At 36.3% G+C, this 26,000-nt stretch overlaps 1 protein-coding gene across 6 annotated transcripts in view; it reads left to right on the top strand.

Moving 5' to 3' along the window:
• Positions 1–641: 641 nt before the first annotated feature.
• The window catches only part of ODF2L (outer dense fiber of sperm tails 2 like), a 49,636-nt gene continuing 24,277 nt past the window's right edge, over positions 642–26,000 (top strand). Inside the window, exons 1-8 of one of the 6 annotated variants that reach the window (XM_009212141.3) lie at positions 642–952; positions 12,285–12,522; positions 13,783–13,915; positions 14,556–14,681; positions 16,162–16,224; positions 16,353–16,424; positions 17,014–17,130; positions 23,010–23,195. In XM_009212141.3, coding sequence (XP_009210405.1) covers positions 12,344–12,522; positions 13,783–13,915; positions 14,556–14,681; positions 16,162–16,224; positions 16,353–16,424; positions 17,014–17,130; positions 23,010–23,195 — 876 coding nt within the window. In that variant the 5' untranslated portion in view covers positions 642–952; positions 12,285–12,343. Of the gene's footprint in view, positions 1,037–9,791; positions 10,803–12,284; positions 12,523–13,782; positions 13,916–14,555; positions 14,682–16,161; positions 16,225–16,352; positions 16,425–17,013; positions 17,131–23,009; positions 23,196–26,000 lie in introns of those variants that run through there. The other 5 variants (XM_009212150.3, XM_009212135.3, XM_017944174.2 and 2 more) reach the window with 5 other exon arrangements.

Genomic DNA, 26,000 nt, shown 5'->3' with positions numbered 1-26,000 from the left:
CTTCACGTTTTCAGATCTTTCCTTTAAAAAGTGAAAGCAGGCCGGGCGCGGGTGCTCACGCCTGTAATCCCAGCACTTTGGGACGCCGAGATGGGCGGACCACGAGGTCAGGAAATCGACACCATCCTGGCTAACACGGTGAAACCCCGTCTCTACTAAAACTACAAAAAAAATAAAAATAAAAATAAAAATAAATTAGCCGGGCATGGTGGCGGGCGCCTGTAGTCCCAGCTACACCGGAGGCTGAGGCAGGAGAATGGCGTGAACTCGGGGGGCGGAGCTTGCAGTCAGCCGAGATCGCGCCACTGCACTCCAGCCTGGGCGACAGAGCGAGACTCCGTCTCAAAAAAAAAAAAAAAAAAGCGCGAAAGCAGAACACATACAGGCCAAGCGCCAGAAAACTCGGAATTGGCTTTATTTCCTTTTTTTCTAGTTGGGCTCAGTTATGACTTTCGGTAATGTACACAAGTGCCGTCCTTTTCCAGAAACAAACGCTTAAAAAAAAAAAAGCTTATCCGAGACACAAGGATAGACGAAGCTCCCCTCCCTGCCCCGTCCCTCACCCTCGCCAATGGCTACAGGCGCTTTCCGCCGTCCCTAACCCGGACCAATCCGCAGCCTGCTGCGGGCCTGACGGGAGGGGCGGAGACGCCGTTGCCAGAGAAGCCACTAGCCGGTTACTAGCTGAGCTTTTGTTCCACTTGAGAGGGGATTCTTCCGCGGCAAGCAGGTCTACGAATTCGCCTGCTTCCCACCTCGCGTCCCTTGCCTTCCTTCCTACTCTACCCACTGTAGTGCCTCCTGCGTCCCGCTCCCTCTTAGCCGACCCAGAGCACAGGAAGGATTGCCAGAGTTTCCACTGCAGCAGCCGTGGTGCCTCTAACCCTTTTTATAGCGCGGCGACGGCGGGCTGACGTCACGACGACGTGCGGACGCAGCGGCGGGGGCGTAGGTACGCCTTTTGGGTTGGGGACGACTTTGTGGGGAGCAAAGCTGTTGGTGGGCGTTTACCGTGGGCGCCCCTGGAGGTGTGGAGGTGAGGGCCGTGGTGGGTCCCGGAAATAAAAGGCCCTCGCGCCCACCCAGCCCCCTCCGCGTAAACCCTCCACCTCCCTCAGGCTGACTACCTGGCCTGGGGAAAGGGCGGCGAGACTCGCTCTTAGGAAGGGTGTGGTCCCTGGGACATCAGGGCAGATGTTAGCGTGAGGTGGGCTTGTCCAGAACCAAGTCCTGACCGGGCGGTTCCTGGATATGGTTGCGTTTCTTTCAGAAATAGTGACCTCTTAATCACTGGGCTGGCTTTTAAGCGCCCCTCATGTTAATATATCAGATTGTGGGAAGCCCTGGGGGCTTCGTAAGTGAGGCATATTCCAGGAATCCTCAGGAAATAATTCCTTCTCCAGGATTCCTCTAGGTCCCAGCATCTATAGGCGACCCCTGTAGTGCGGGATTGGCCTAGGGTCGTGGAGAGTGCTAAAGGCCGACTTGTGTTCAGTCCCAGCTCTGCCACTGAACCCGCTGTGTGGCCTTGTCTAGGTCACTTAACCTTCCTGGCTTGCTTACTGATAACTGTAAAATAGAGACAGTAATAATCACTTTGGGGTGGTTGTAATACGAGATTAAATAAGCGCAGGGCCATTAAGGTGGCACCGAATGTAGGTGGTTAGTGAGTGGTGGTGCTTGTTGTTTACTGAGAATAACCATACTGGGGCTGCTGTTGGGGATAAAGTCTATTTTGAAGACAGTTTGTTCATCACCCAACGCATAGTACGGGTTTCAAGTGTTTTTGAATGAATGAGGTTCTTGGAGTTTTAAGTGCAACTTAGTTATGGTTAAAGAAACAAACCGCAGAAAACCTGTCTGCTTTTGAAATTGTGATGTTCCGCTTATAGTAAGAATGGCATGATCTTGTTTGTGATCTGCTTTTTGCTTCTCTTTTTCATCTTCTAATTTCACAATGGATGTGTATTTATAGTGCACTTTTTCTATCCTAAAAGTTCCTTGTGACAAACTTCAGAACAACAGAATTTAGTGATCTGGTCGCGGTGTGCTCTCCCTCTTTAGAATTGTAGTCTGTGCTTTTAGGTAGCTCATTCTTTATTCATTACTCATTTCCTTCATTTCCTTGTGTAGAACAGTCTTCATCTTTTGAATCTAAATTGAATTTATGAGTATTAAAACCTGACTGAATTAAGGCAAGTTTGTGTGTTACTTTTTGCTTTGTAGATTTTTATATTTATGTGTTAGTATCTCATGACCTTTTTTTTTTTTTTTGAGATGGAGTCTTGCTCTGTCGCAGTGGAGTGCAGTGGCGCGATCTGGGCTCACTGCAACCTTCGCCTCCAGAGTTCAAGTGATTCTCCTGCCTCATCCTCTCGAGTAGTCCGGACTACAGGCACCCACCACCAGGCTCAGCTACTTTTTTTTTTTTAGTAGAGACAGCTTTTCACCATCTCATGACTTTTAATTCAAAGCTAAGTTCCACCAGTTCCTTACTTGTAACCTTGGGCAAGCTATTTAACCCTTCTAAGATTTAATTTCCTTATTTATAGCTTTTTAATAGCAACCTTGTGAAGCTTTTGTGAGATGTTTATAAGGTCAGTCAGTGCTCTGCTCAGTAAATGGCAACAGCTGTCATGTTGAAGGAAAGGAATATGCTTTATGTTTATCTGGTAAAGAATGGTGGCTTTGTTTGGGATTAGACAGTATTCTGAACATCTTTGGCCCAGCCTTTTTCCGGGTAATTGGGCTCTGTATGGACACTTAAAAGTGTCTGAGTTTAAACAATAAATAATTTAGTCACCTTAACTTATATTTGAGAACCTAATCTATGCTCTCCACTGTGTTAGGTAATTTTTTAGGGCAGAGAGTGATGCTTATATTTGTCCTTACAGTTAATAGCAAGTTTAAAAGAAAACTAAAATATGAGCATTTATGGAGCAATTTAACTCTAAACTATAGGATTCTGAAAATACCTTTTTTTAGAGTTCTTGGTGGGCTGGAGAAATCAGGGCAACACTTTGAGAAGGAAATGGGATGTTGGCTTTGAAGTACAGCCGTGTTTACAGACCAGTCACTCTTGCTGTCAACTCTTCTGCCTATATTATCCAATCTGCAGCCCATCTTTTAAATATACATCCTTCTTTATTCATTGGAGAAAGGCATTAGTGAATTAGTTATCTAATATAATCTCTCTGTATCAGAAAATGCTTTTTCCACTTTGGTAGCTTTTACCCATAAGATTTATTTTCCAGCTTTTTGCCTGTTTCCAAGCTTCCTGTCCTTTTTTTTTTTTCCCCATACAATTACCTCTCTAATAAACTTTTGTCTAGTGTCCAGAATAGTAAGGGGAAAAAAACAGCATTCCCGTATCTACTTTGTGTTCCTTGCTGAATATTTCATGGTGACTTTTTTCAGTGGAAGCTGTGTTTGAAGCCAGTGGAAATTAGTTTTCTAAGAATTCGTGTTTGGCAAAACAAAATCTGCAGGATTCGTATGCTATTCTCTTCAGAGAGATTGCTTTAAAATACGTATTTGTCTGAAGTTGGTTAGTTTACTTAGTCTGATCTAGGTGTTAAGGAAGGTCATGTACCATGATTTTCCTTTTTCTCTGGCCATGGCTAGCATCATGGTCCCTGAACAGTTATCCCCAAATGCTTGCTGTTGGCCAAAATGGAACATAGTTTAGTGAATGTAGCTGGATCAGCATAGCCTACAGAGCACTCCTGGAAAAGATTTTAAGTACATGTCCTCTTGGCAGTAGACTGGCAAAATTGTCTCTGTATAGGAAATTTAAATCTTTAAACATTTTAAAATGTTTTAAAATTGCTCATCTTTAAGGATTTTTAAATGGTTTTTAAAAATTTTTTATTTCCATAGATTTTTTTGAAACAGGTGGTGTTTGGTTACATGAGTAAGTTCTTGAGTGGTGATTTGTGAGATTTTGGTGCACCCACTCCTGAGCAGTGTACACTGAATCCAATTTGTAGTCTTTTATCACTCAGCCCCTTCCCACCCTTTCATACTGAGTCTCCAAAGTCCACTGATTCATTCTTATGCCTTTGCATCCTCATAGCTTAGCTCCCACTTATGAGTGAGAACATATGATGTTTGGTTTTCTATTGCTGAGTTACTTCACTTAAAGTTAAGTCTTCTATTCCATCCATGTTGCTGTGAATGCCATTAATTTATTCCTTTTTATGGCTGAGTAGTATTCTGTCATATGTATATATATATGTGTATCACAGTTTTTTTACTCATTGATTGATGGACATTGTGTTGCTATAAACATGCATGTGCAAGTATCTTTTCCATATAATGACTTCTTTTCCTCTGGGTAGATGCCTAGTAGTGGGATTGCTGGATCAAATGGTAGCTCTACTATTAGTTCTTTAAGGAATCTCCATACTGTTTTCCATAGTGGTTGTACTAGTTTACATTCCCACCAACAGTGTAGAAGTGTTCCCTTTTCACCGCATCCATGCCAACGTCTGTTACTATTTTTTGATTATGGCTGTTTTTGCAGGAGTAACGTGGTATCACATTGTGGTTTTGATTTGCATTTCCCTGATGTGATGTTTGAAGGGGTGGCCTGCCCCTCCACACCTGTGGGTGTTTCTCGTAAGGTGGAACGAGAGACTTGAGAAAAGAAATAAGACACAGAGACAAGTATAGAGAAAGAAAAGCGGGGCCCAGGGGACCGGCGCTCAGCTTACAGAGGACCCACGCCGGCACCGGCCTCTGAGTTCCCTTAGTATTTATTGATAATTATCTTTACCATCTTAAAGACAGGGGAGTGGCAGGACAGTAGGATCATTTTTAGGGAGGAAATTAGCAGTAAGACATAAGAACAAAAACCTCTGTGATATGAATAAGTTCAAAGGAAAATCCTGTGCCTTGAGATAAACCTTTTAGCAACATTGTTTCATCCTATCACATGGGGATAAACCTTGGACAATACCTAGCTTTCCTAGGCAGAGGTCCCTGCGACCTTTGGCCATGTACGTGTCCCTGGGTAGTTGAGATTAAGAGAATGGTGATAACTTTTAACCAGCAAGCTACCTTCAGGCATTTGTTTAACAAAGACACATCCTGCACAGCCCAAAATCCATTAAACCTTGAGTCACCCAACACATGTCTCTTGCAAGGACAAGGTTGGGGGTAGGGTCACAGATTAACAGCATCTCAAATACAGAACAAAATGGAGTCTCTTATGTCTACTTCTTTCTATATAGACACAGTAACAGGCTGATCTCTCTTCCTTTTCCCCACAGATGTTCAGCATTTTTTTGTGTGTTTCTTGGCCATTTGTATATATTCTTTTGAGAATTGTCTATTCATGTCCTTAGCCCACTTTTTGATGGGATTGTTTGTTTTTTTTCTTGCTAATTTGAGTTCATTGTAGGTTTTGGATATTAGTCTTTTGTCAGATGTATAGATTGTGAAGATTTTCTCCCACTTTGGGTTGTCTGTTTACTCTGCTGACTATTCCTTTTGCCATGCAAAAGCTCTTTAGTTTAATTAAGTCTCAGTTATTTATCTTTATTTTTATTGAATTTATTTTTGGGTTCTTGGTCGTGAAATTTTTGCCTAAGCCAATATCTAGAAGGGTTTTTCTGATGTAATCTTCCAGAATTTTATAGTTTCAGGTCTTAGATTTATATAGTTTCAGGCCTAGATTTAAGTCTTTGATCCATCTTGAGTTGATTTTTGTATAAGGTGAGAGATGAGGATCCAATTTCATTCTCCTACATGTGGCTTGCCAGTTATCCCAGCACCATTTGTTGAATAGGGTGTCTTTTCCCCACTTTATGTTTTCGCTTGCTTTGTCAAATATCAGTTGGCTGTAAGTATTTGGGTTTATGTCTGGGTTCTCTATTCTGTTCCATTGGTCTGTGGGCCTATTTTTATACCAGGACCATGCTGTTTTGGTGACTGTGGCCTTGTAGTATAGTTTGAAATTGGGTAATGTGATGTCTTTTCACCTAGTCTTGCTTTGGCTATGTGGGCTCTTTTTTGGTTCCATGTGAATTTCAGGATTGTTTTTTCTAGTTCTGTTAAGAATGATGATGGTATTTTGGTGCGAATTACATTTAAATTATAGATTGTTTTTGGCAGTATGGCCCTTTTCACAATGTGGTTTTGACCCATCCATGAGCATGGGATGTGTTTCCATTTGTTTTTGTCATCTATGATTTCTTTCAGCAGTGTTTTATAGTTTTCCTTATACAGATCTTTCACCTCCTTGGTTAGGTATATTCCTAAGTATTTTATTTTATTTTGTTTTGTTTTTGCAGCTGTTATAAATAAAAGTGGTTGAGTTCTTGATTTGATTATCAGCTTGGTCACTGTTGGTGTATAGCAGTGCTACTGATTTGTGTACATTAATTTTGTATTCTGAAACTGCTGAATTTATCAGTTCTAGGAGCTTTTTGGAGGAGTCTTTAGGATTCTCTAGGTATAGATTCATACCATCAGCAAACAGCAACAGTTTGACTTCCTCTTTTTTTTTTTTTTTAAATTTATTTATTATTATTATACTGTAAGTTGTAGGGTACATGTGCATAACGTGCAGGTTTGTTACATATGTATACTTGTGCCCTGTTGGTGTGCTGCACCCATCAACTCGTCATTTACATCAGGTATAACTCCCAATGCAATCCCTCCCCCCTCCCCCCTCCCCATGACAGGCCCCGGTGTGTGACGTTCCCCTTCCTGAGTCCAAGTGATCTCATTGTTCAGTTCCCACCTATGAGTGAGAACATGCGGTGTTTGGTTTTCTGTTCTTGTGATAGTTTGCTAAGAATGATGGATTCCAGCTGCATCCATGTCCCTACAAAGGACACGAACTCATCCTTTTTTATGGCTGCATAGTATTCCATGGTGTATATGTGCCACATTTTCTTAATCCAATCTGTCACTGATGGACATTTGGGTTGATTCCAAGTCTTTGCTATTGTGAATAGTGCCGCAATAAACATACGTGTGCATGTGTCTTTGTAGCAGCATGATTTATAATCCTTTGGGTATATACCCAGTAATGGGATGGCTGGGTCATATGGTACATCTAGTTCTAGATCCTTGAGGAATCGCCATACTGTTTTCCATAATGGTTGAACTAGTTTACAATCCCACCAATAGTGTAAAAGTGTTCCTATTTCTCCACATCCTCTCCAGCACCTGTTGTTTCCTGACTTTTTAATGATCGCCATTCTAACTGGTGTGAGATGGTATCTCATTGTGGTTTTGATTTGCATTTCTCTGATGGCCAGTGATGATGAGCATTTTTTCACGTGTTTGTTGGCTGTATGAATGTCTTCTTTTGAGAAATGTCTATTCATATCCTTTGCCCACTTTTTGATGGGGTTGTTTGTTTTTTTCTTATAAATTTGTTTGAGTTCTTTGTAGGTTCTGGATATTAGCCCTTTGTCAGATGAGTAGATTGCAAAAATTTTCTCCCATTCTGTAGGTTGCCTGTTCACTCTGATGGTAGTTTCTTTTGCTGTGCAGAAGCTCTTTAGTTTAATGAGATCCCATTTGTCAATTTTGGCTTTTGCTGCCGTTGCTTTTGGTGTTTTAGACATGAAGTCTTTGCCCATGCCTATGTCCTGAATGGTACTACCTAGGTTTTCCTCTAGGATTTTTATGGTATTAGGTCTAACATTTAAGTCTCTAATCCATCAGGCAAGAGAAAGAAATCAAGGGTATTCAGTTAGGAAAAGAAGAAGTCAAATTGTCCCTGTTTGCAGATGACATGATTGTATATTTAGAAAACCCCATTGTCTCAGCCCAAAATCTCCTTAAGCTGATAAGCAACTTCAGCAAAGTCTCAGGATACAAAATTAATGTGCAAAAATCACAAGCATTCTTATACACCAGTAACAGACAAACAGAGAGCCAAATCAGGAATGAACTTCCATTCACAATTGCTTCAAAGAGAATCAAATACCTAGGAATCCAACTTACAAGGGATGTAAAGGACCTCTTCAAGGAGAACTACAAACCACTGCTCAGTGAAATAAAAGAGGACACAAACAAATGGAAGAACATACCATGCTCATGGATAGGAAGAATCAATATCGTGAAAATGGCCATACTGCCCAAGGTAATTTATAGATTCAATGCCATCCCCATCAAGCTACCAATGAGTTTCTTCACAGAATTGGAAAAAACTGCTTTAAAGTTCATATGGAACCAAAAAAGAGCCCGCATCTCCAAGACAATCCTAAGTCAAAAGAACAAAGCTGGAGGCATCACGCTACCTGACTTCAAACTATACTACAAGGCTACAGTAACCAAAACAGCATGGTACTGGTACCAAAACAGAGATATAGACCAATGGAACAGAACAGAGTCCTCAGAAATAATACCACACATCTACAGCCATCTGATCTTTGACAAACCTGAGAGAAACAAGAAATGGGGAAAGGATTCCCTATTCAATAAATGGTGCTGGGAAAATTGGCTAGCCATAAGTAGAAAGCTGAAACTGGATCCTTTCCTTACTCCTTATACGAAAATTAATTGACTTCCTCTTTACCGATTTGGATGCCCTTTATTTCTTTCTCTTCTCTGCTCTGGCTAGGACTTCCAGTACTATGTTGAATACAAGTGGTGAGAGTGGGCATCTTTGTCTTGTTTCAGTTCTCAGAGGGAATGCTTTCAACTTTTCCCCATTCAGTATTATGTTGGCTATGGGTTTGTCATAGATGACTTTTGAGGTATGTCCCTTGTATGCTGATTTTGCTGGGGGTTTTAATCATAAAGGGATGCTAGATTTTGTCAAACACTTTTTCTGCATCTATTGAGATGATCATGTGATTTTTGTTTTTAATTCTGTTTATGTGGTGTATCACATTTATTGACTTGTGGGTGTTAAACCATCCCTGCATCCCTGGTGTGAAACCCATTTGATCATGGTGGATTATCTTTTTGATATGTTGTTGGATTCGGTTAGCTAGTCTTTTGTTAAGGTTTTTTTTTCTTTTTTTTTTTGAGATGGACTCTCGCTCTGTTGCCAGGCTAGAGTGCAGTGGCACGATCTTGACCCTCTGCAACCTCTGCCTCCCGATTCAAGCACTTCTCTGCCTCAGCCTGGGATTACAGGATGCCCAGCTAATTTTTGTATTTTTAGTAGAGACAGGGTTTCACCATCTTCACCAGACTGGTCTTGAACTCCTGACCTCGTGATCCACCCACCTTGGCCTCCCAAAGTGCTGGGATTACAGGTGTGAGCCACCACGCCCGAACTTTTAAGAATTCTTCCATCTGTGTTCATCAGGGATGTTGGTCTATAGTTTTCCTTTTTGGTTATGTCCTTTCCTGGTGTTGGTATTAGGGTGACACTGGTTTCATAGAATGATTTAGAGAGGATTCTCTCTTTCTGTATCTTGTGGAATAGTGTCAATAGGATTGGTACCAATTCTTCTTTGAATGTCTGGTAGAATTCAGCTGTGAATCTGTCTGGTTCTGGACTTTTTTTTTTTTGTTGGTTTTTTAAAAATACTGTTTCAGTCTCACTGCTTGTTATTGGTCTGTTCAGGGTTTCTAATTCTTCCTGATCTAAGCTAGGAGGGTTGTATCCAGGAATTTATCCATCTCCTCTAGGGTTTCTAGTTTATGTGTGTAAAGGTGTTCATAGTAGCCTGAGTGATCTTTTGTATTTCTGTGGTGTCAGTTGTAATATCTCCTGTTTCATTTCTAATTGTACTTACTTGAATCTTTTCTTGATTAATTTTGCTAATGGTCTATCAGTTTTATTTATCTTTTCAAAGGACCAGCTTTTTGTTTCATTTATCTTTTGTATTTTTGTTTCCAGTTTCATTTTGTTCTGCTCTGATCTTGGTTATTTCCTGTCTTCTGTTGGGTTTGGGTTTGTTTTGTTCTTGTTTCTCTAGTTTCTTGAGATGTGACCTTACATTTTCTGTTTGTGTTCTTTCAGACTTTTTGATGTAGGCGTTTAAGGCTATGAACCTTTCTCTTAGCACCACCTTTGCTGTATCCCAGAGGTTTTGATAGATTGTGTCACTCTTATCATTCAGTGTGAAGAATTTTTAAGTTATCTTTAAAAGGATTCGATCATTAAACATGTATACAGAATATGTGTCTTTGTTTTACCCACCACTGACAAGTTGTACAAAAGTACAATACATTTGTCAGTTAACAGTATATTCTACATTACTAAAAACATCTTATTGTGAAATGTCTGCTTTTCTATGCAAGAATACATTTGATCCAATAAAACGATAGCATTTCTTATAAAGTTGGACTTTTTATGCTTAAGAAAATTATTACATTTTTGTTCAACATATTTTTTGTTATACAGTTATCACAACACAAAAGCAGTGGAGTGCCTTGGAATCTGAACAGTATTTATCCTGGAGAAGATGATTGTTGACAATTTTCATGGAAATACCTGAGACAAATAGTTCTCTTCCTTGTGTGTTGAGAAATCAGTAATGTAGATTCCATTTTAGAATGTTAGGTAGAAAGTCATTCTGAATTCTTGTTTTTACAGTGTATTGATTTTATTATTTATTTGTTTACCCTTTAAGATAAGTGGCAGTTACCAATTATAGGTGATGAAGCAGAAAAATTTTGTGACTTTATTTTATGATAAAACTTTTAGAAAAGTTGTGTATAAAATACTGATACCAAACTAGTCTTATCTTGTAAAATATTTTTTACAAATTGAAAATTTCTGTCTTCTTACATTGTTTTTTAAACCTTTATTGCAAATATAGGAACCATTTTTCTTTTAATGATCCCTGAAAAGACAAATCAAGGGGTGAATTTAAAAAAAGGTAAACAGTTTTTAGTCATTATATTTTTTAAGAGCTCTAAGCGTTATGTGTTTTCCTTCAATTTTTGCTTAGCTTTTACGAGGCTTGTAGGTGCTGAGGATTGAAATATAAAAAAGACATTCTTTCTTGAGATTCCAGTCCACAGAGAGACAAATATGACGAATATTTAAACAAGTGAAGGGTTGGTACCAGTTGCTTTCTGTATGGGATAGCTATTGCAACTGAACGAATTAGTAGATGATGGTTCTCTTGATTGCAGTGACTTATCCCGAGCATATTCTTAACTTTTAGGTTTGGTTTTTTATTTGATTTTGTATACTTGTAATTCTTCTAGTCTATAGATAGCTCAAAATATTGTTATACCCTTGTAATAGATGTTGCATATTTGCAGCATTCAAGGGAATCATCCTAGACTAAGTTGGTTACTTAGCAGTTCCTTTTGGACTTCACTTTCTGGTATTTAAAAAATATGACCATACTTCATTGACCTGTTTCCTAAATATTTGTCTCTACAGTATATAGGACATTCAGATAAAATAAGTACATTTTATGAACACTTTGGAAGGTTTCTGAATGGCTAATATAAATAATCTTCAACCTGTAATATCACTTCTACTCTTAAGTGTTAAAAATTCTTGAATATAATATGTTTTGTAATATAGACATACAAAACTAAATTACAAGAGGTAAATATCTGAAAAAAATGTAGAAAACCTTGAATATAACCTTTGATTTTGTGTAAACATAAAATGAAGTCAGGGAACACATTACCATGTCCTGTTAGAGTTGGGAAAACAGAGCCTTAATGGTTGCCAAAGCTCTAACTCATTACTTCAATTGGAGTAGTTTTGAAGAAATTCATAAATATTCACATTTTTAAAGTGACATCTACAGATGTGAGTAAAAACAATTACATTAGTAAAATTTGGAAGTAATGTCTGTCTGTTCTATTCATTATCACCAATATTCTAGATTGAGTTGGGAATAGGAGTAAGTGAATTTACTTTTGAAAAGTCTGCTTGCAATTGAATATCCTATCCTTTGTAGCTATCGTTGCCAAGTCTCTGAAAAGTTAGATTTCTACAGATTTAGGCATAAATAACATACATTTCTTATGGCATGGGCCTAATAAGACAAACTATAAGTAACCCATGGTTTTTATATTTGTTTTATAGTCCTGCTGGGTTCAAATATTGTAATACTTCAAGAAATAGACTAATAAAGATTTTGACACTGTTGTGATTATTTAGGAATTATCAGGCCTTTTGGAAACAGTGTATGGAAATTGGCTATTGTTGAGTGGTTGTGCTATGCAATTTTGATACAATTTTGAATTAGTATCACAATGAGTAGCAGTTATACTTTTTATTTTGTCTTTGAAATGTTATTCTTTTACACATCCTTATAACCTTTATTTTTTATGAGAGAGTAATGACAAAAAAACTCTATTGAGATAAATTTAATAACTAAAATATTTCCTAGGTTTCAGCTTATGTGGAGAAGTTGCTGTGAAGCCACCTGTAAATCCATTTACTGAATTTATGGAGACGGCTATAAATGATGGAAGTCATTCAGAAGAACTCTTTTCCCATCTTAAAACTATATCACAGAAAGAAGATTTACCACGGTGTACCAGTGAAAGTCATCTCAGCTGGTATTCTCATCAGTATCAGGGGAAATCTAAATTTCCGATTTCAGAATTTCCTGTTTTGTCCATAATGTAAATTATTTGAATCAAATACAGCATTCTTTTAAGAGTATCTTTTTCAAATCTAGTATTTATTTATTAAAATATATTTAATCTGATTACAAAGGTACTCATCTAGCAGAATTCAGCTAGTTTTTTTGAATCTGAATGAAAGCAATTAAAAATGAAAACCTGGCTGGGCGCAATGGCTCATACCTATAATCTCAGTACTTTGGGAGGATGAGACAGGTGGATCACTTGAGGTCAGGAGTTCAAGATCAGCCTGGCCAACATGGTGAAACCCCATCTCTAGTGAAAAAATGCAAAAATTAGCCAGATGTGGTAGCGTGTGCCTGTTGTTCCAGCTACTTGGAAGGCTGCGGTAGAAGAATCACTTGAACCCAGGAGGTGGAGGTTGCGGTTGCGGTGAGCCGAGATAGCACCACTACACTCCTGGGTGACAGAGCCTGGGTGACAGAGCGAGACTCCATCTCAAAAAAGAAAAAGAAAAAAAAATGAGAACCTCATCTGTTAAGAATTTGTAAAATAAAGCTATTTAAGATAAATGAAAATGTAATAATATGTGATATCAGAAATGTAGTTAATGCATGTGAAATCACTGTCATTTCGTATATTACTATATAGCAAATACTTGTCATACTTCTTTAGAGTGGGGAATACACTTGTTATTTACATGAAATATTGCCCCCTGCCAAGTGGCAATCTTAGTATACCATTACTGTCAGTATGGATAGCTTAGTCCAGCTTCTGGTTTAACTTGTTATAAATGAAAATAATATTTTATCATCTATAATCATACTTGACTTTCTGCCTATGATTTTTAATAAGGGACAGGTGTCATTTATAGATAGAATGTTCTTAGGCTCCTTACTTTAAGCCAGTTGTACTTAACACATATTTTTGACATAGCCTCTAGGATGCTGTTAGTTGTCAATGAGCCTTTATGTTTTACAAAGAAAGAGAAAGGCTGCCAATTAAAGAGTTTCCATATCACTTGGAATTTTATTTATAAATATTGAAAATGCTGCTTCAAACTTAACTATACATGTGTCTTTAACCCAAATAACTTTTGTGATTACATACAAGTAAAATATAAGTAAAATAAGGTATTCTTAAAATTTGCTTACACTCAAACTCCAAGTTTCGAGCTACTTTTGGACTAAAAGTTGTCCTTGCTAATAAGAGTACTGTATACGTGATGTGGCATTTCTGAGGAGCATCTTTAAATGAAGTTGGATTTAACTTAAATTTTGTATGTGCATTTGTAATTAGCCTGAAGCAGGACATCCTAAATGAAAAGACTGAATTGGAAGCGACACTTAAGGAAGCGGAGTTGGTAACTTGTTCTATAGAATTACTTTTGCCACTATTTAAGGACACCATTGAAAAGATTAATTTTGAAAATGTGAGTGACTTATGAATATATAATAAAATGAAAAGCTAGTATATTACTGAGAATGCATTAACTGAGGTCTCATATTTTATGTAGGTATGCTCACATATGAGTATTTAATACCAAAAATGAGGGTTTATCAGAATTCTTTATTCCCGTGTCATTAACTGCAATTCTTTTCCTGAAAGATAATCTCAGGCATACACCTGATAAGAGGCTAAGCTAGAAACAATATACTTTGGGTGCTTGAATTAACCGGAGTTGAACTAGAAAATCAGCTTTTCTGAAGAGCGAATTTAAAACTAAAATCTTCTGAGAGGTGAAATGGATCAGTTTTCGATAGTATTATTTGGAATAGAGAACTATTTTTAAGTTCCAGCATATTAAAGTTTAAATTAGGGACAAACAATAGATATCTTCTATAACTTTTATTTAAAAGCCTAAAATGCTTTTAGAATATAAGCTCTTATTTTGATTTCATTTTATTTTAATGTACTGTGTAACAGATCCAATTTACAAATTTTGTAACATTATTACTATGCACAAAAGAATGATTTTGTTAGGAAAAAATATGTTTGATAGTATCATATTTTAGAGGGTTTTACTTAATGCTGTGTCTTAAAATGTGTATGTGGTTCTTGTAATTTGTCAGGCGAATCTTTCAGCATCGAATTTGAAGATTTCCGAACAGAAGGAAATATTAACAAAAGAATTAGACACTTTCAAAAGTGTAAAACTAGCTTTAGAACATCTTCTTAGAGAGCGAGACTACAAACAAGTAAGGCATTAACACTAAGCACTCGTTTTAATAGTGATATTTGTCACTTGAAGGATACATTATTTTTAAACTGTAGAAATTATTGGTATATTTGAAATGGAAATAATTCTTTGAATTTTGTCAGTCATGAATCCCTACCTTTAATGTTTCATAAGTAGTTCTATATGAAAACCACATTTTTATAGAAAATGTATTTTTATTTTTCATCTCAAAAACTTTGTTATACTTAATTTAGCTGATTCTAATAAAATATACACTTTTTGAGTTTAAACTCTTTGTACATTATATTTATATATATGTAACATACCTATATATTCTTCATCTGGTAAAAGCTTTATTGAAATAGAATTCACATACCATACAGTTCTCCCATTTAAATTATAAAATTCAATGGTTTTCATTGTATTCACAGAGTTGTGCAGCCGTCACCACAGTTAATTTTAAAGCATTTTTATCACTCCAAAAAGAAAGCTTATACCCTTTAAATCACCTAAATTATTCTTCTGACTCCCTTTTGACTTTTTCCTATGATAATTTTTTCAGAATTGTAAAAACTAATATTAGGTAATAGTTTTTGTAATTAAAAACTTAACATGCTTATAGAAAATTTTGATAAGCAGAGAAATATTCTCTTGATCTCAGCACTTAGTGAAACATCACGATTAAGGACTGTTAATTTTATGTTGTGTATGTTTTGCAGTCTTTTGTTTCTTTACTGTATATATGTTATGTGTGCATATATACGTGGTGTTTTAGAAAAATGGAGTAAAACTACTCTCTTTGTTTTGTAACTTGACTTTTATACTTAACACTGTATTGTCAATATTTTCTCATGTATTGAATATTTTTTGAATAGAAAGGAATCTTAACTCGAGTTCTTTGGACCCTTATCGATCCAAGGATGGCCTTTATGAAATCCATAAGCCCTCTGAAATTCCGTGTATAATTTTGTGTTATATGTACATATATATATATGGTTTTGGGTGAAAAGAATTGATTAACTTTTTCACATTCTAAAGCAGAAGTATGACTTTCAAAAATGAATAAATAGTCTTCTGTGGTCTCATTTAAAATGGCTACATAGAATTCTGTTACTGATTCGCTGTAATTCTTTAAGAGATTTCTTATTGCTAGAATTTAGATTGTTGATAATTTTTGCCTCTTTGTAAACAGCACTGTGTTGCATTCTATACTCTATACAAACTTCTTTTGTATAGAGGATTTTTGTGATTTTAGTGTCATTGACCTATACCTTCTGAAGCATTCTTTTGAGATCAATTTAGTAAATTAACTAATTTCATAAATTGCAGACCAAAAATAATTTGAAATACTTGAGCAAAAATCTTTTCAATGGTTAACTCTTTAAAAAATCTGAATTAAAAGTCATATTAACTTATTGAGTAATGCTTATTCCACTTCCTACTTTTTTATATAGAGAAATATAATTTGTGATCACTGATTTATAACGTTCTTTTCTCAGACAGGAGACAATTTACCCAGCATGTTGCTAGAAAATTTAACTGATAATGAAAGTGAAAATACTGTAAGTCCACACTTAACTTTTTGTCCATTCTTTCTGTCATTGTTATTTGCATGCTGCTTGGTTTTATAGAATTAGCCAATATTATCCAAGTTGTGAAATGTCTAATTCTTATTTTATATTTGCTCAAGAATCTTAAGAAGAAGGTATTTGAAAAGGAGGCCCATATCCAAGAACTTTCTTGTTTGTTTCAGACTGAAAAGGTAAGCAAAATTTGAGCTTTTGAGCTTAATTCATTTTATTAATATTGACTTCTTTTTTTTTTTTTTTCCCCATCCTGGCCCCAACTCCTCAGAAATAAACATAGAAAAGTGTTTTGAAATTCTAGATTATTTGGATATTTTACAGCTTTTACCTATCAAATATAACATCTTAATTTTATTAAGCTTTTTTTAGAGTTTTATGGTGTTTTGTCAGGATATTTGGCATAAATCACTTCATATAGGAACTGTTTTAAATTTGTATTGTATTTCAGTTGGGTGACAAATTAAGGAATGTTAGTGTTTGTAGGAACATTTTAGGTATACCTATACCTTTATAAAGATAGATGGGAATTTTAAAAAAGAGATGATTATCAGGAACCGTTAAATAAAAAAGGTTGGGGGAAAGAACTTAGCCCTGGTTGGGCATGAAATACATTTGTAATAGGGGCGGCAGTTTATGTAAAGTAATGCTTTGCTTTTTATCAGCTGTTTAGATTGTTTTTAAAATCAGGGTAAAATTAGAGGTGCTGGGCTGGGGATACAGCAAATAATATGGTTGTTTTTGGTTTTCTCTTTCTCTTTGTTACAGGCAAATACTTTGAAAGCAAACCGTTTTTCTCAATCAGTAAAAGTAGTACATGAACGACTACAGATCCAAATTCATAAAAAGGAAGCCGAGAACAATAAGTTGAAAGAATACGTAAAGGTTATATATAAATATATATCCATTATAATAGCTTAAGTGATAAAATTAATGAAACACTATAAAGCCATTCCTTAGTTCTAGAATTTGATGGTTTTAAAATACACAGTTGTTGACATGGGAAATACATATTTAAGGTAAATCTTAGTATTTGTGGCCTAACTAAAGGTTTGGGTCCAAATTTCAATATAAAAATGCTGTCTCTGTTTAATACCAATCTAGGAAGGATTTATGGGATTGAATTACTTTAAAAATCATTTCCACTTCATAATTAATTTATATTTACTGTGGAAAATTTATAGAAAATAAATTTAAATACACCAAAATCATTGTTAACATTTTGGTGTACATTATTTCAGTCTTTTTTCTCTGTCTGTACATACATACATATATACTTTCACATGTTTAACAGTAAATGCAAGGTTTATTTTTTGTTACTAATCATAATAATTTTAAAATCAGCCCAACTTTGATGTTCACAAAATTAAGTAATTCCCTTATTAAACAACTTTGTAGGAGTATAATTAAGGGGAATTTTTTGATTTAATTATTCTTTTGGAGTCAAAGTCACTTTGAGATGAGAATTTGAGGTGGCATGTCATACAATATAAGGTAACTTTTTTTTTTATTTCCGCCAAAGGCAAAGAAGCAATATTCCCACCTTGAGAGGTAACAGAGACTCCAACTCCATTGAGTGTGAGGACTTCTAAATTAGATTTCTGTTTGGTTTTGCAGTCCTGAATCATAACAGATGTCTGCAGCCTGTAGCATGTTTCAAAACTGTACTCGAGTTTGTGTGTGTGTGTCTGTTTCTTCCTTTAAAGGGACATTAAGTAGATTTATGGGGCATGTAAATTTTGTATGTTAGGGCACTGCAGATGAACTGGACTTGGTATTGCAGTGGTCTGTCATAGTAAATACAGGAGAGCACATGTGATTGAATACATCTGATGTGTGATTGAACATATTAGGTAATCATCTTTCCCAATTTATCTTAAAGCATAGTGTTTATTTTTTATAACCATGATAATTTGGAGAAAGAACATAAGGCTAAAATCCTAAAATTTTGCTTTGAAATTCTACTAATAATTTGAATTCAAATTCTTTTACCAAAATGCTACTGTTAAGAAATGATTAAAAGAAACTGAGTTTATGGATTTTTCTACATTTTCTCTCACAGACTTTTGGATTTAAGGCATTAAGTAATTAAGGGGTTCAGAATTTAGTTCTTTTTGACTTAGGTTTGACAGTGTTTTGTTTTTGTTTTTGTTTTTAAGAGTATGAATCCAATGAACTCAATTTGGCAACATCAATCTCAACTATTTAGTGTTGAGTAATTTGTTGTATTGGGTCTTTTAAAAATTTACATTGTAAATCTCTGGGAACTATCCCACAGATGCCTTGCACCAGTTTTTCTTTCTAGATCTTTGTGATGTAGCAATTAGAGTTAGAACATTTTCATATTTTCAGAAGAGATTGAGAATAATTGTCTGTATAAAATGTGACATGTATACGGACACTCCTTTGGAGACAGAAGAAGACAGATAATCAACTTTATGTGTTCATTCATTTGGCAAATGACTTGAGAGGTTATTTTGAAATTATAAAAATAATTTGTCATTTCAGTATACTCCTTGATAGTGCCTAAGTGTGGGATTTGATAAATCTGGTGAGAACATCGTGTCTGGAACCGTGTTCAAAAAGAACATTTACTTTCTATGTTTAAAAGTCTTTTAACCTAAGACAGCAACTATTCATGGTGTGATGATGACACCGTGTGGACTTCTAGAGGAATGACAGCAGTGTTTCCTGTGGGATGTTCCTTTGTCTTATGTCGACTTATTGTACTGCTGTTTTTCCCCAACTAGTTATGTTTTATGGGATTTTGTTTTTTTAAAAACAATTTAAGAATGTATTGCTCCTTCTCTTAGTTTACTTAGTCACTCTTCAAAGAAATCAAATCTAAATCTTAATATATACTTCTTAATCTCAATTTTAGTGGCAGTTAAGAAACTTAGATTTTGATGATTGTAGAGTTAAGTTGAAAAGTCCTAGGTTTAGCTTTTACTGTGACTCCTTTGCAATTTTTAAAAATTAAAATGGCTGTCTAAGGAATGGGAGACCAAAACTTAAATTCTGTAATAATTTCACATTTCAATATTACACAGGTTTCAAAAATGTAAAAACATTAAAATCATAAGTCTTTAAATTAATAGATACTTAATACTCAAATACTTTAAATACAAAGTCTTAAAATAATTTGAAATAAAAACATTTGAGTCATCACCTTAAATCATATCCCTCATCTACCCAGCCTAATATTCTGTCTCTCATGTCACCAAGAGGTATGCCAAAGAGATAGTCATGCCAATTAGTTACAGTCACATTCAATGATAGAAACGTGTCCTCAATAATACTAATCTTATGACTGTTATAGTCATTAATTTGTCTAAACCTGTGTTTGGTCTTGGAATAATGACTTCCATAAATTTACTTTATTGGATAAAGTAGTATTTTATTATCTTTAATGTAACTCTAGTGTCAGGACATGCCCCCTAATTCTAGTAAATTAAAATTTGGTAAATCTATTTATCTCATCTATAGCCTTCTTAAAGATTATAATCATATCTTTAAGATTTTAGCTTTCAAAATGAATAGTCCTAATATATTTGGGGAGCTACCAATTCCTTTGAATATTGGTACATATTTAGATTGTTTCTAGCTCAATTGTGTTTTTTTAAACTAGTTTTTAAAACTAGTAAGATGTGTAATATTCTAGATGTGAACTAAAAAAGCTGAGTTAATCACAGAAGTTTTAAGGAAGTTAGTGTTTGTACCATAATCACTAATACTAGTATCTTTAATAATGGTAGCATTAGTTTGATATAGGATTATATGTTTTAAATTTGCATCCTTTAACAGGTTATAGAGAAGCATTGGTGAAGTCACCTTTCTTCACTATTTTGCTTTTTTAATTAATCTTATTAATCATTTTGATAAAACCTATATAGAGAATTATTGTATTAGGCCATTTTAACATTGTTATGAAGAAATACATGAGACTGCATAGTTTATAAAGAAGAGAAGTTTAATTGGCCCACAGTTCCACAGGCTGTACAGGAAGCATGATTCTGGCATCTGCTCAGCTTCTGGGGAGGCCTCAGGAAACTTAGCAGTCATGGTGGAAGACAAGCGGGGAGTGAGGCATCTCACATGGTGGGAGCAGAAACAAGAGAGAGAGCAAGTAGGGAGGTACTGCACACTTTTAAACAACCCAATTTTGCGAGAACTCACTATCAGGAGAACAGCACCAAGAGGATGCTGTAAACCATTCATAAGAAACAACACCTGTAATCCAACCACCTCCCACCAGGCCCCAGCGCCAACACTGGGGGTTACAGTTTGACATGAAATTTGGGTAGGGACACAGATCCAAACTGATATAGTTTGGCTGTGTCCCCACCGAAATCTCATCTTGAATTGTAATCTTAAGAATCCCCATGTGTTTAGGGAGAGACCTGATGGGAGGTGATTGGATCATGGGGGTGGTTTCCCCCATCCTGTTCTCATGATAGTGAGTGAGATCTGATGGTTTTATAAGAGACTCTTCCCCCTTGGCTCTTCACTCTTTTCTCTCCTGCTGCCATGTGAAGAAGGTCCGTGCTTCCCCCTCGCCTTTTGCCATGATTGAAGTTTCCTGAGGCCTCCCTAGCCATGTGGAACTGTGAGTCAATTAAAACTTGGCCCTTTGTAAATCACCCAGTCTCAAGTATTTCTTTATAGCAGCATGAGAATGGACTAATACAGTTAATTGGTACTGCAGAGAGTGGGTATTGCTATAAAGATACCCACAAATGTGGAAGTGACTTTGGAACTAAGTAATTGGCAGAGGTTGGAACAGTTTGGATGGCTCAGAAGAAGACAGGAAGATGTGGGAAAGCTTGGAACTTCCTAGAGGCTTGTTGAATGGTGTTGAGCAAAATGCTGATAGTGATATGAACGATGAAGTCCTGGCTGAGGTGGTCTCAGGTACAGATGAGGAACTTGTTGGGAACTGGAATAAAGGTGACTCTTGCTATGCTTTAGCAAAGAGACTGACGGTATTTTACCCCTGCCCTAGAGATCTGTGGAACTTTGAATTTGAAAGAGATGATTTAGGGTATCTGGTAGAAGAAATTTCTAAGCAGAAAAACATTCAAGATATGACCTGGTTGATTCTGAAAGCTTTCAGTTTTATGCATTCACAAAGTGATGATTTGAAATTGAAACATATGTTTAAAAGGGAAACAGAGTGTAAAAGTTTGGAAAATTTGCAGCCTGACCCTGCGATAGAAAAGAAACACCCATTTTCTGGGGAGAAATTCAAGTGGTCTGCAGAAATTTGCATAAATAATGAGAAGTCAAATGTTAATCAATGGGGAAAATGTCTCTGGGGCATGTCAGAGGTCTTCATGGCAGCCCCTTCCATCACAGACCCAGAGGCCTAGGAGGAAAAAGTGGTTTTGTGGGCTGGGCCTAGGGCCTTGCTGCTTTGTACTGTCTTGGGACTTGGTGCCCTGTGTTCTAGTTGTGGTTAAAAGGGGCCAATGTGTAGCTCAGGCCATTTTTTCAGAGGGTGGATGCCCCAAGCCTTGACGACTTCCATCCACATGGTGGTGGACTTGCAGGTGCACAGAAGTCAAGAATTGAGGCTTGGGAACCTCAGCCTAGATTTCATGAGATGTGTGGAAGCACCTGGATGTCCAGGCAGAAGTTTGCTGCAGGGGTAGAGCCGTCATGGAGAACCTCTGCTGGGGCAGTGTGGAAGAGAAATGTGGGGTTGGAGCCCCCACATAGAGTCCCCATTGGAGCACTGCCTAGTGGAGCTGTGAGAAGAGGGCCACAGTCCTCCAGACCCCAGAATGGTAGATCCACTGACAGCTTGCACCATGTGCCTGGAAGAGCTCCGGATACTCAATGCCAGCCTGGGAAAACAGCTAGGAAGGGGGCTGTACCCTGCAGGCCACAGGGCTGGAGCTGCCAAAGACCATGGGAGCCCACTCCTTGCATCAGCATGATGTGAAACATGGAGTCAAGGGAGATTATTTAGGAGCTTTAAGATTTAATGACTGCCCTGTTGGATTTTGGACTTGCATGGGTCCTGTAGCCCGCCCTTTTTTGGTCAATTTCTTCCATTTGGAATGGTAACATTTACCCAATACCTGTGCCCCCATTGTTTCTTGGAAGTAATTAACTTGCTTTTTATTTTACAGACTCCTAGGCAGAAGGGACTTGCCTTGTCTCAGATGAGACTTTAGACTTGGACTTTTGGGTTAATGCTGGAATGAATTAAGACTTTGGAGGACTGTTGAAAAGGCATGATTGTGTTTTGAAATGTGATGACATGAGATTCGGGAGGGGCAAGGGGCAGAATGCTATGGTTTGGCTGTGTCCCCACCCAAATCTCATTTTGAATTGTAATCCTTATAATCTCCATGTGTCTAGGGAGAGACCTGATAGGAGGTGATTGGATCATGGGGGTGGTTTTCCCCATGCTGTTCTCATGATAGTGAGTGAGTTCTTGTGAGACCTGATGGTTTTATAAGGGGCTCTTCCCCCTTTACTCCTCACTCTTCTCTCTCCTGCCACCATGTGAAGAAGGTCCTTGCTTCCTCTTCACCTTCTGCCATGATCGTAAGTTTCCTGAGATCTTCCCAGCCATGTGGAACTGTGAGTCAATTAAACTTCTTTCCTTTATAAATTACTCAGTCTAGGTTATTTTTTTATGGCAGTGTGAGAATGAAGTAATACACAAACCATATCAGTTATGTACATATTTTTACAATGTTTACGTAAACATTGGAGTTCTGAAATAATTTAATTGTTGCTAATTTTTTTTTTAGAGCTTAGAAACCAAGATAGCCAAGTGGAGCCTGCAATTGAGAATGAATAAGAATGAGGCTGTAGTGATGAAAGAAGCAAGTAGGCAAATAGCTGTAGCTTTAAAAAAGGCATCTAAAGTTTACAAACAAAGGCTTGACCATTTTACAGGAGCTACTGAAAAACTTACTTCCCAAATTAGAGATCAGGTATGTAAATTCATTCTTTTTAAAATTAAAAGTTATATTTTATGTACTTAGTTTATATAATTAATGTTATGATGCTTCATATAGTAATTTTATTCTTCTCTTAATGCTGTTAATACCAGAAAAACTTACACTTTTTGCTTTAAATCTTTTATTTTGAAATATTACATAAAATGTCAAATTTTCATATTGAAATATATCAGCATTTCCTTGGGAACTTTACTTAAAGGAAATATTAAGTGTGTCCCCCCCTACACAAACAAAAAGGTTCTATTGGCCAACTAATTAAGGGTAATATATTATACACATTTCCTCTTGGGACATTGTGGTCCATGTTAGCAAATTAAAGGCTCTGAGAAGGCTTTCAGAAACAGTGGAACGAAGGGTGTTGAACTAAGAGTTTCCCACACTTTTTTAACCACAGAGCTATTCTTTTACCCACAGAGCAACTCTTGGAACTGGTTCTGAGGAACACTAGTTTGAGAAATGCTGATTTATATTATTAGACCCTATGACTTTATTCAGTAATTAACCTCATTTAATCTCAGTAATACATTTAAAACCATGTGCTGACATAAACACATCATGTAAAATATATCTTTGGGTATAGCACAAATTTGAAAATGGCCTTAGTGCTTTGTTGTTTTCAACACATTATATTTATTCAATTACTAATTAATAATTTTTTAAATAAAGTCTGACTGATATCCTACCTCTTAAGAACTTATGTTAAGGCTTATAGAATTATTAGAGGCTTTTAGAAAAGAAAACAGACTTGTATAAAAGCTTATTGCAAACAAAATAGTATTTTGTTAACTTTGTGACTTGGGATAAGGAACTTAACCTCTTTAAGCTTCAATTTCCTCATGTATAAAATAGGGGATCATAATACTCCCTATCTCATGTGTTTGTAGGGAGAGATAAATGAGAAAATATATTTTTGCACTGCCCTCCTTTCTGTTCCTGTAATGCATGAAGTTTTTTTCTTTGTTTTGTTGTTTTTCTTGTTTGTTGCTGCATCTGGCTTTAATGTTCTTCCCTGGCTCACAATAGCTCTTTCTTTTTTTTAATCATTCAGGTATATTTTCAATTGACATCTCTTCAGAGAGGCCTTTCTTGACCATTCCTTTTGAAGTAGTCCTAAAACAATCATATCAATGTCTTAATTTTTTTTCATAGCATTCACTATAATCTGAAACTATATCATTTATTTTTTCATTTATCACTGCTGTTGTGTTTTGTTTTATTTTTAACTGTTTCCTTCTACTTGAATATAAGTCTCAGAAGGCAGGAGCTTGCTATGCTATTCACCTAAGGTAAGGGTACCATTATTTTAAACAGTATCTTAAGTCTAAAACATGAACAGTTCAGCAGTAAGAGCTAAATAATAGTTTAACAAAATGTTATCACATATCTATACAATGCATAAATTTTACCAAGGACTACAGAGAGAGATCAAGGACAAGGAGGATTTGTAAAGGTCTGTGGTCTTTTGTAATTAGAAGGTCACTAGTTACTAATTCAGATGCAGTTTCAGTGCAGTGGAAGGAAAGGTGAAAAGGGGGATTTTGCTTTATATCTGCATGTTGTAAGGAGAGATGAAAGAAGAAATGAGGATTTGGAAAGTACTAGAGACACATGATTCTGACATTTAGTACCCAGGGGTGAGGATGTTAAATGCTCTATAATTCTGCACACTGAAGAATTAACCCATTTCCTTCTTTGGAAATTAGATCCTAATTTTGCTTCTGGTGGCCTTAGATGTGCCATTTCTCTAAAGCAAAGAGAAAAGGTAGGCCAACTCAAAAAACTCTCTAGGAAGGTAATTCCATCACTGACTAGTTTTGACATCTAGGAATGCCATACTGATGAAGTAGGTAATAATTATCTTGCTAACACATAAATTCTTTTCTTATTGATAAAACTTCTGTATATCTTAATTTATATTATAAACTTATACTTCATAATTTATATTAAAGCTTATTTTATACAAAATATGAAAATACTAGTCTTTAATATATCAAAAATATTACTGTGAAAAAATTTAAACAAAACAGTCTTGCGCATAATACATGCCCAGTAAATACTTGCTCAGTAAATGGATGAATGATGAAAGAAGGAAGTACCCAATAAATGTTAATTGTTGTCATTACTGTTTCTGAGCTTTTTGATTTGTAATTACTGGCATTGTTGCCTTCCAGTGTGTTTTTATGTAGAATGTAGACAGGAGGCACAGTGGCTACAGCTCTTTAGGTGGATCTGCAGTTAATAGATTTGAGCTATTTATTGAGTGTGTGCTGTGCTGCAGGCACTATCAAGGCCCTAGAAATACAGCTATGAACAAAAGCAGATAAAAATCCCTACCTCGTGGGAGTTCACATTTAAAATGGATAAGCCACTACTATCATTTATGTCTCTTTGTGGACAGTAGCAGTGTTTGAAGGCTGATGGGGTGACCTCTATAAAATAGATCTTGGCATCGTTATAGCAAAGATAAGTAAGGTGCATCACCAAATGTTATGGAGCTTTGGAACTAGGGGTAGTTTCTGTGTGTACCACAGGGGCTTTCTCCTCTGATGCTTATGTGGTTGTTACCATCTTCTGTGTATAGAGCATGAAATTAATTCAAGACCAGCCTGGGTAACATAGCAAGATGCTGTCTCTACTATATATATATATATATATATATAAAAATAGTATATACACCATATGTATAAAATAGATATATGTAGACATATATATACATATATATCTAGATATATTTTACGTATGTGTGTATATATATATGGTGGCTGTGGTGGCACACAT

The sequence above is a fragment of the Papio anubis genome, chromosome 1, assembly GCF_008728515.1.
Source record: "Papio anubis isolate 15944 chromosome 1, Panubis1.0, whole genome shotgun sequence".
Classification (NCBI taxonomy): domain Eukaryota; kingdom Metazoa; phylum Chordata; class Mammalia; order Primates; family Cercopithecidae; genus Papio; species Papio anubis.
This window is presented reverse-complemented; position numbering and strand designations above follow the sequence as displayed.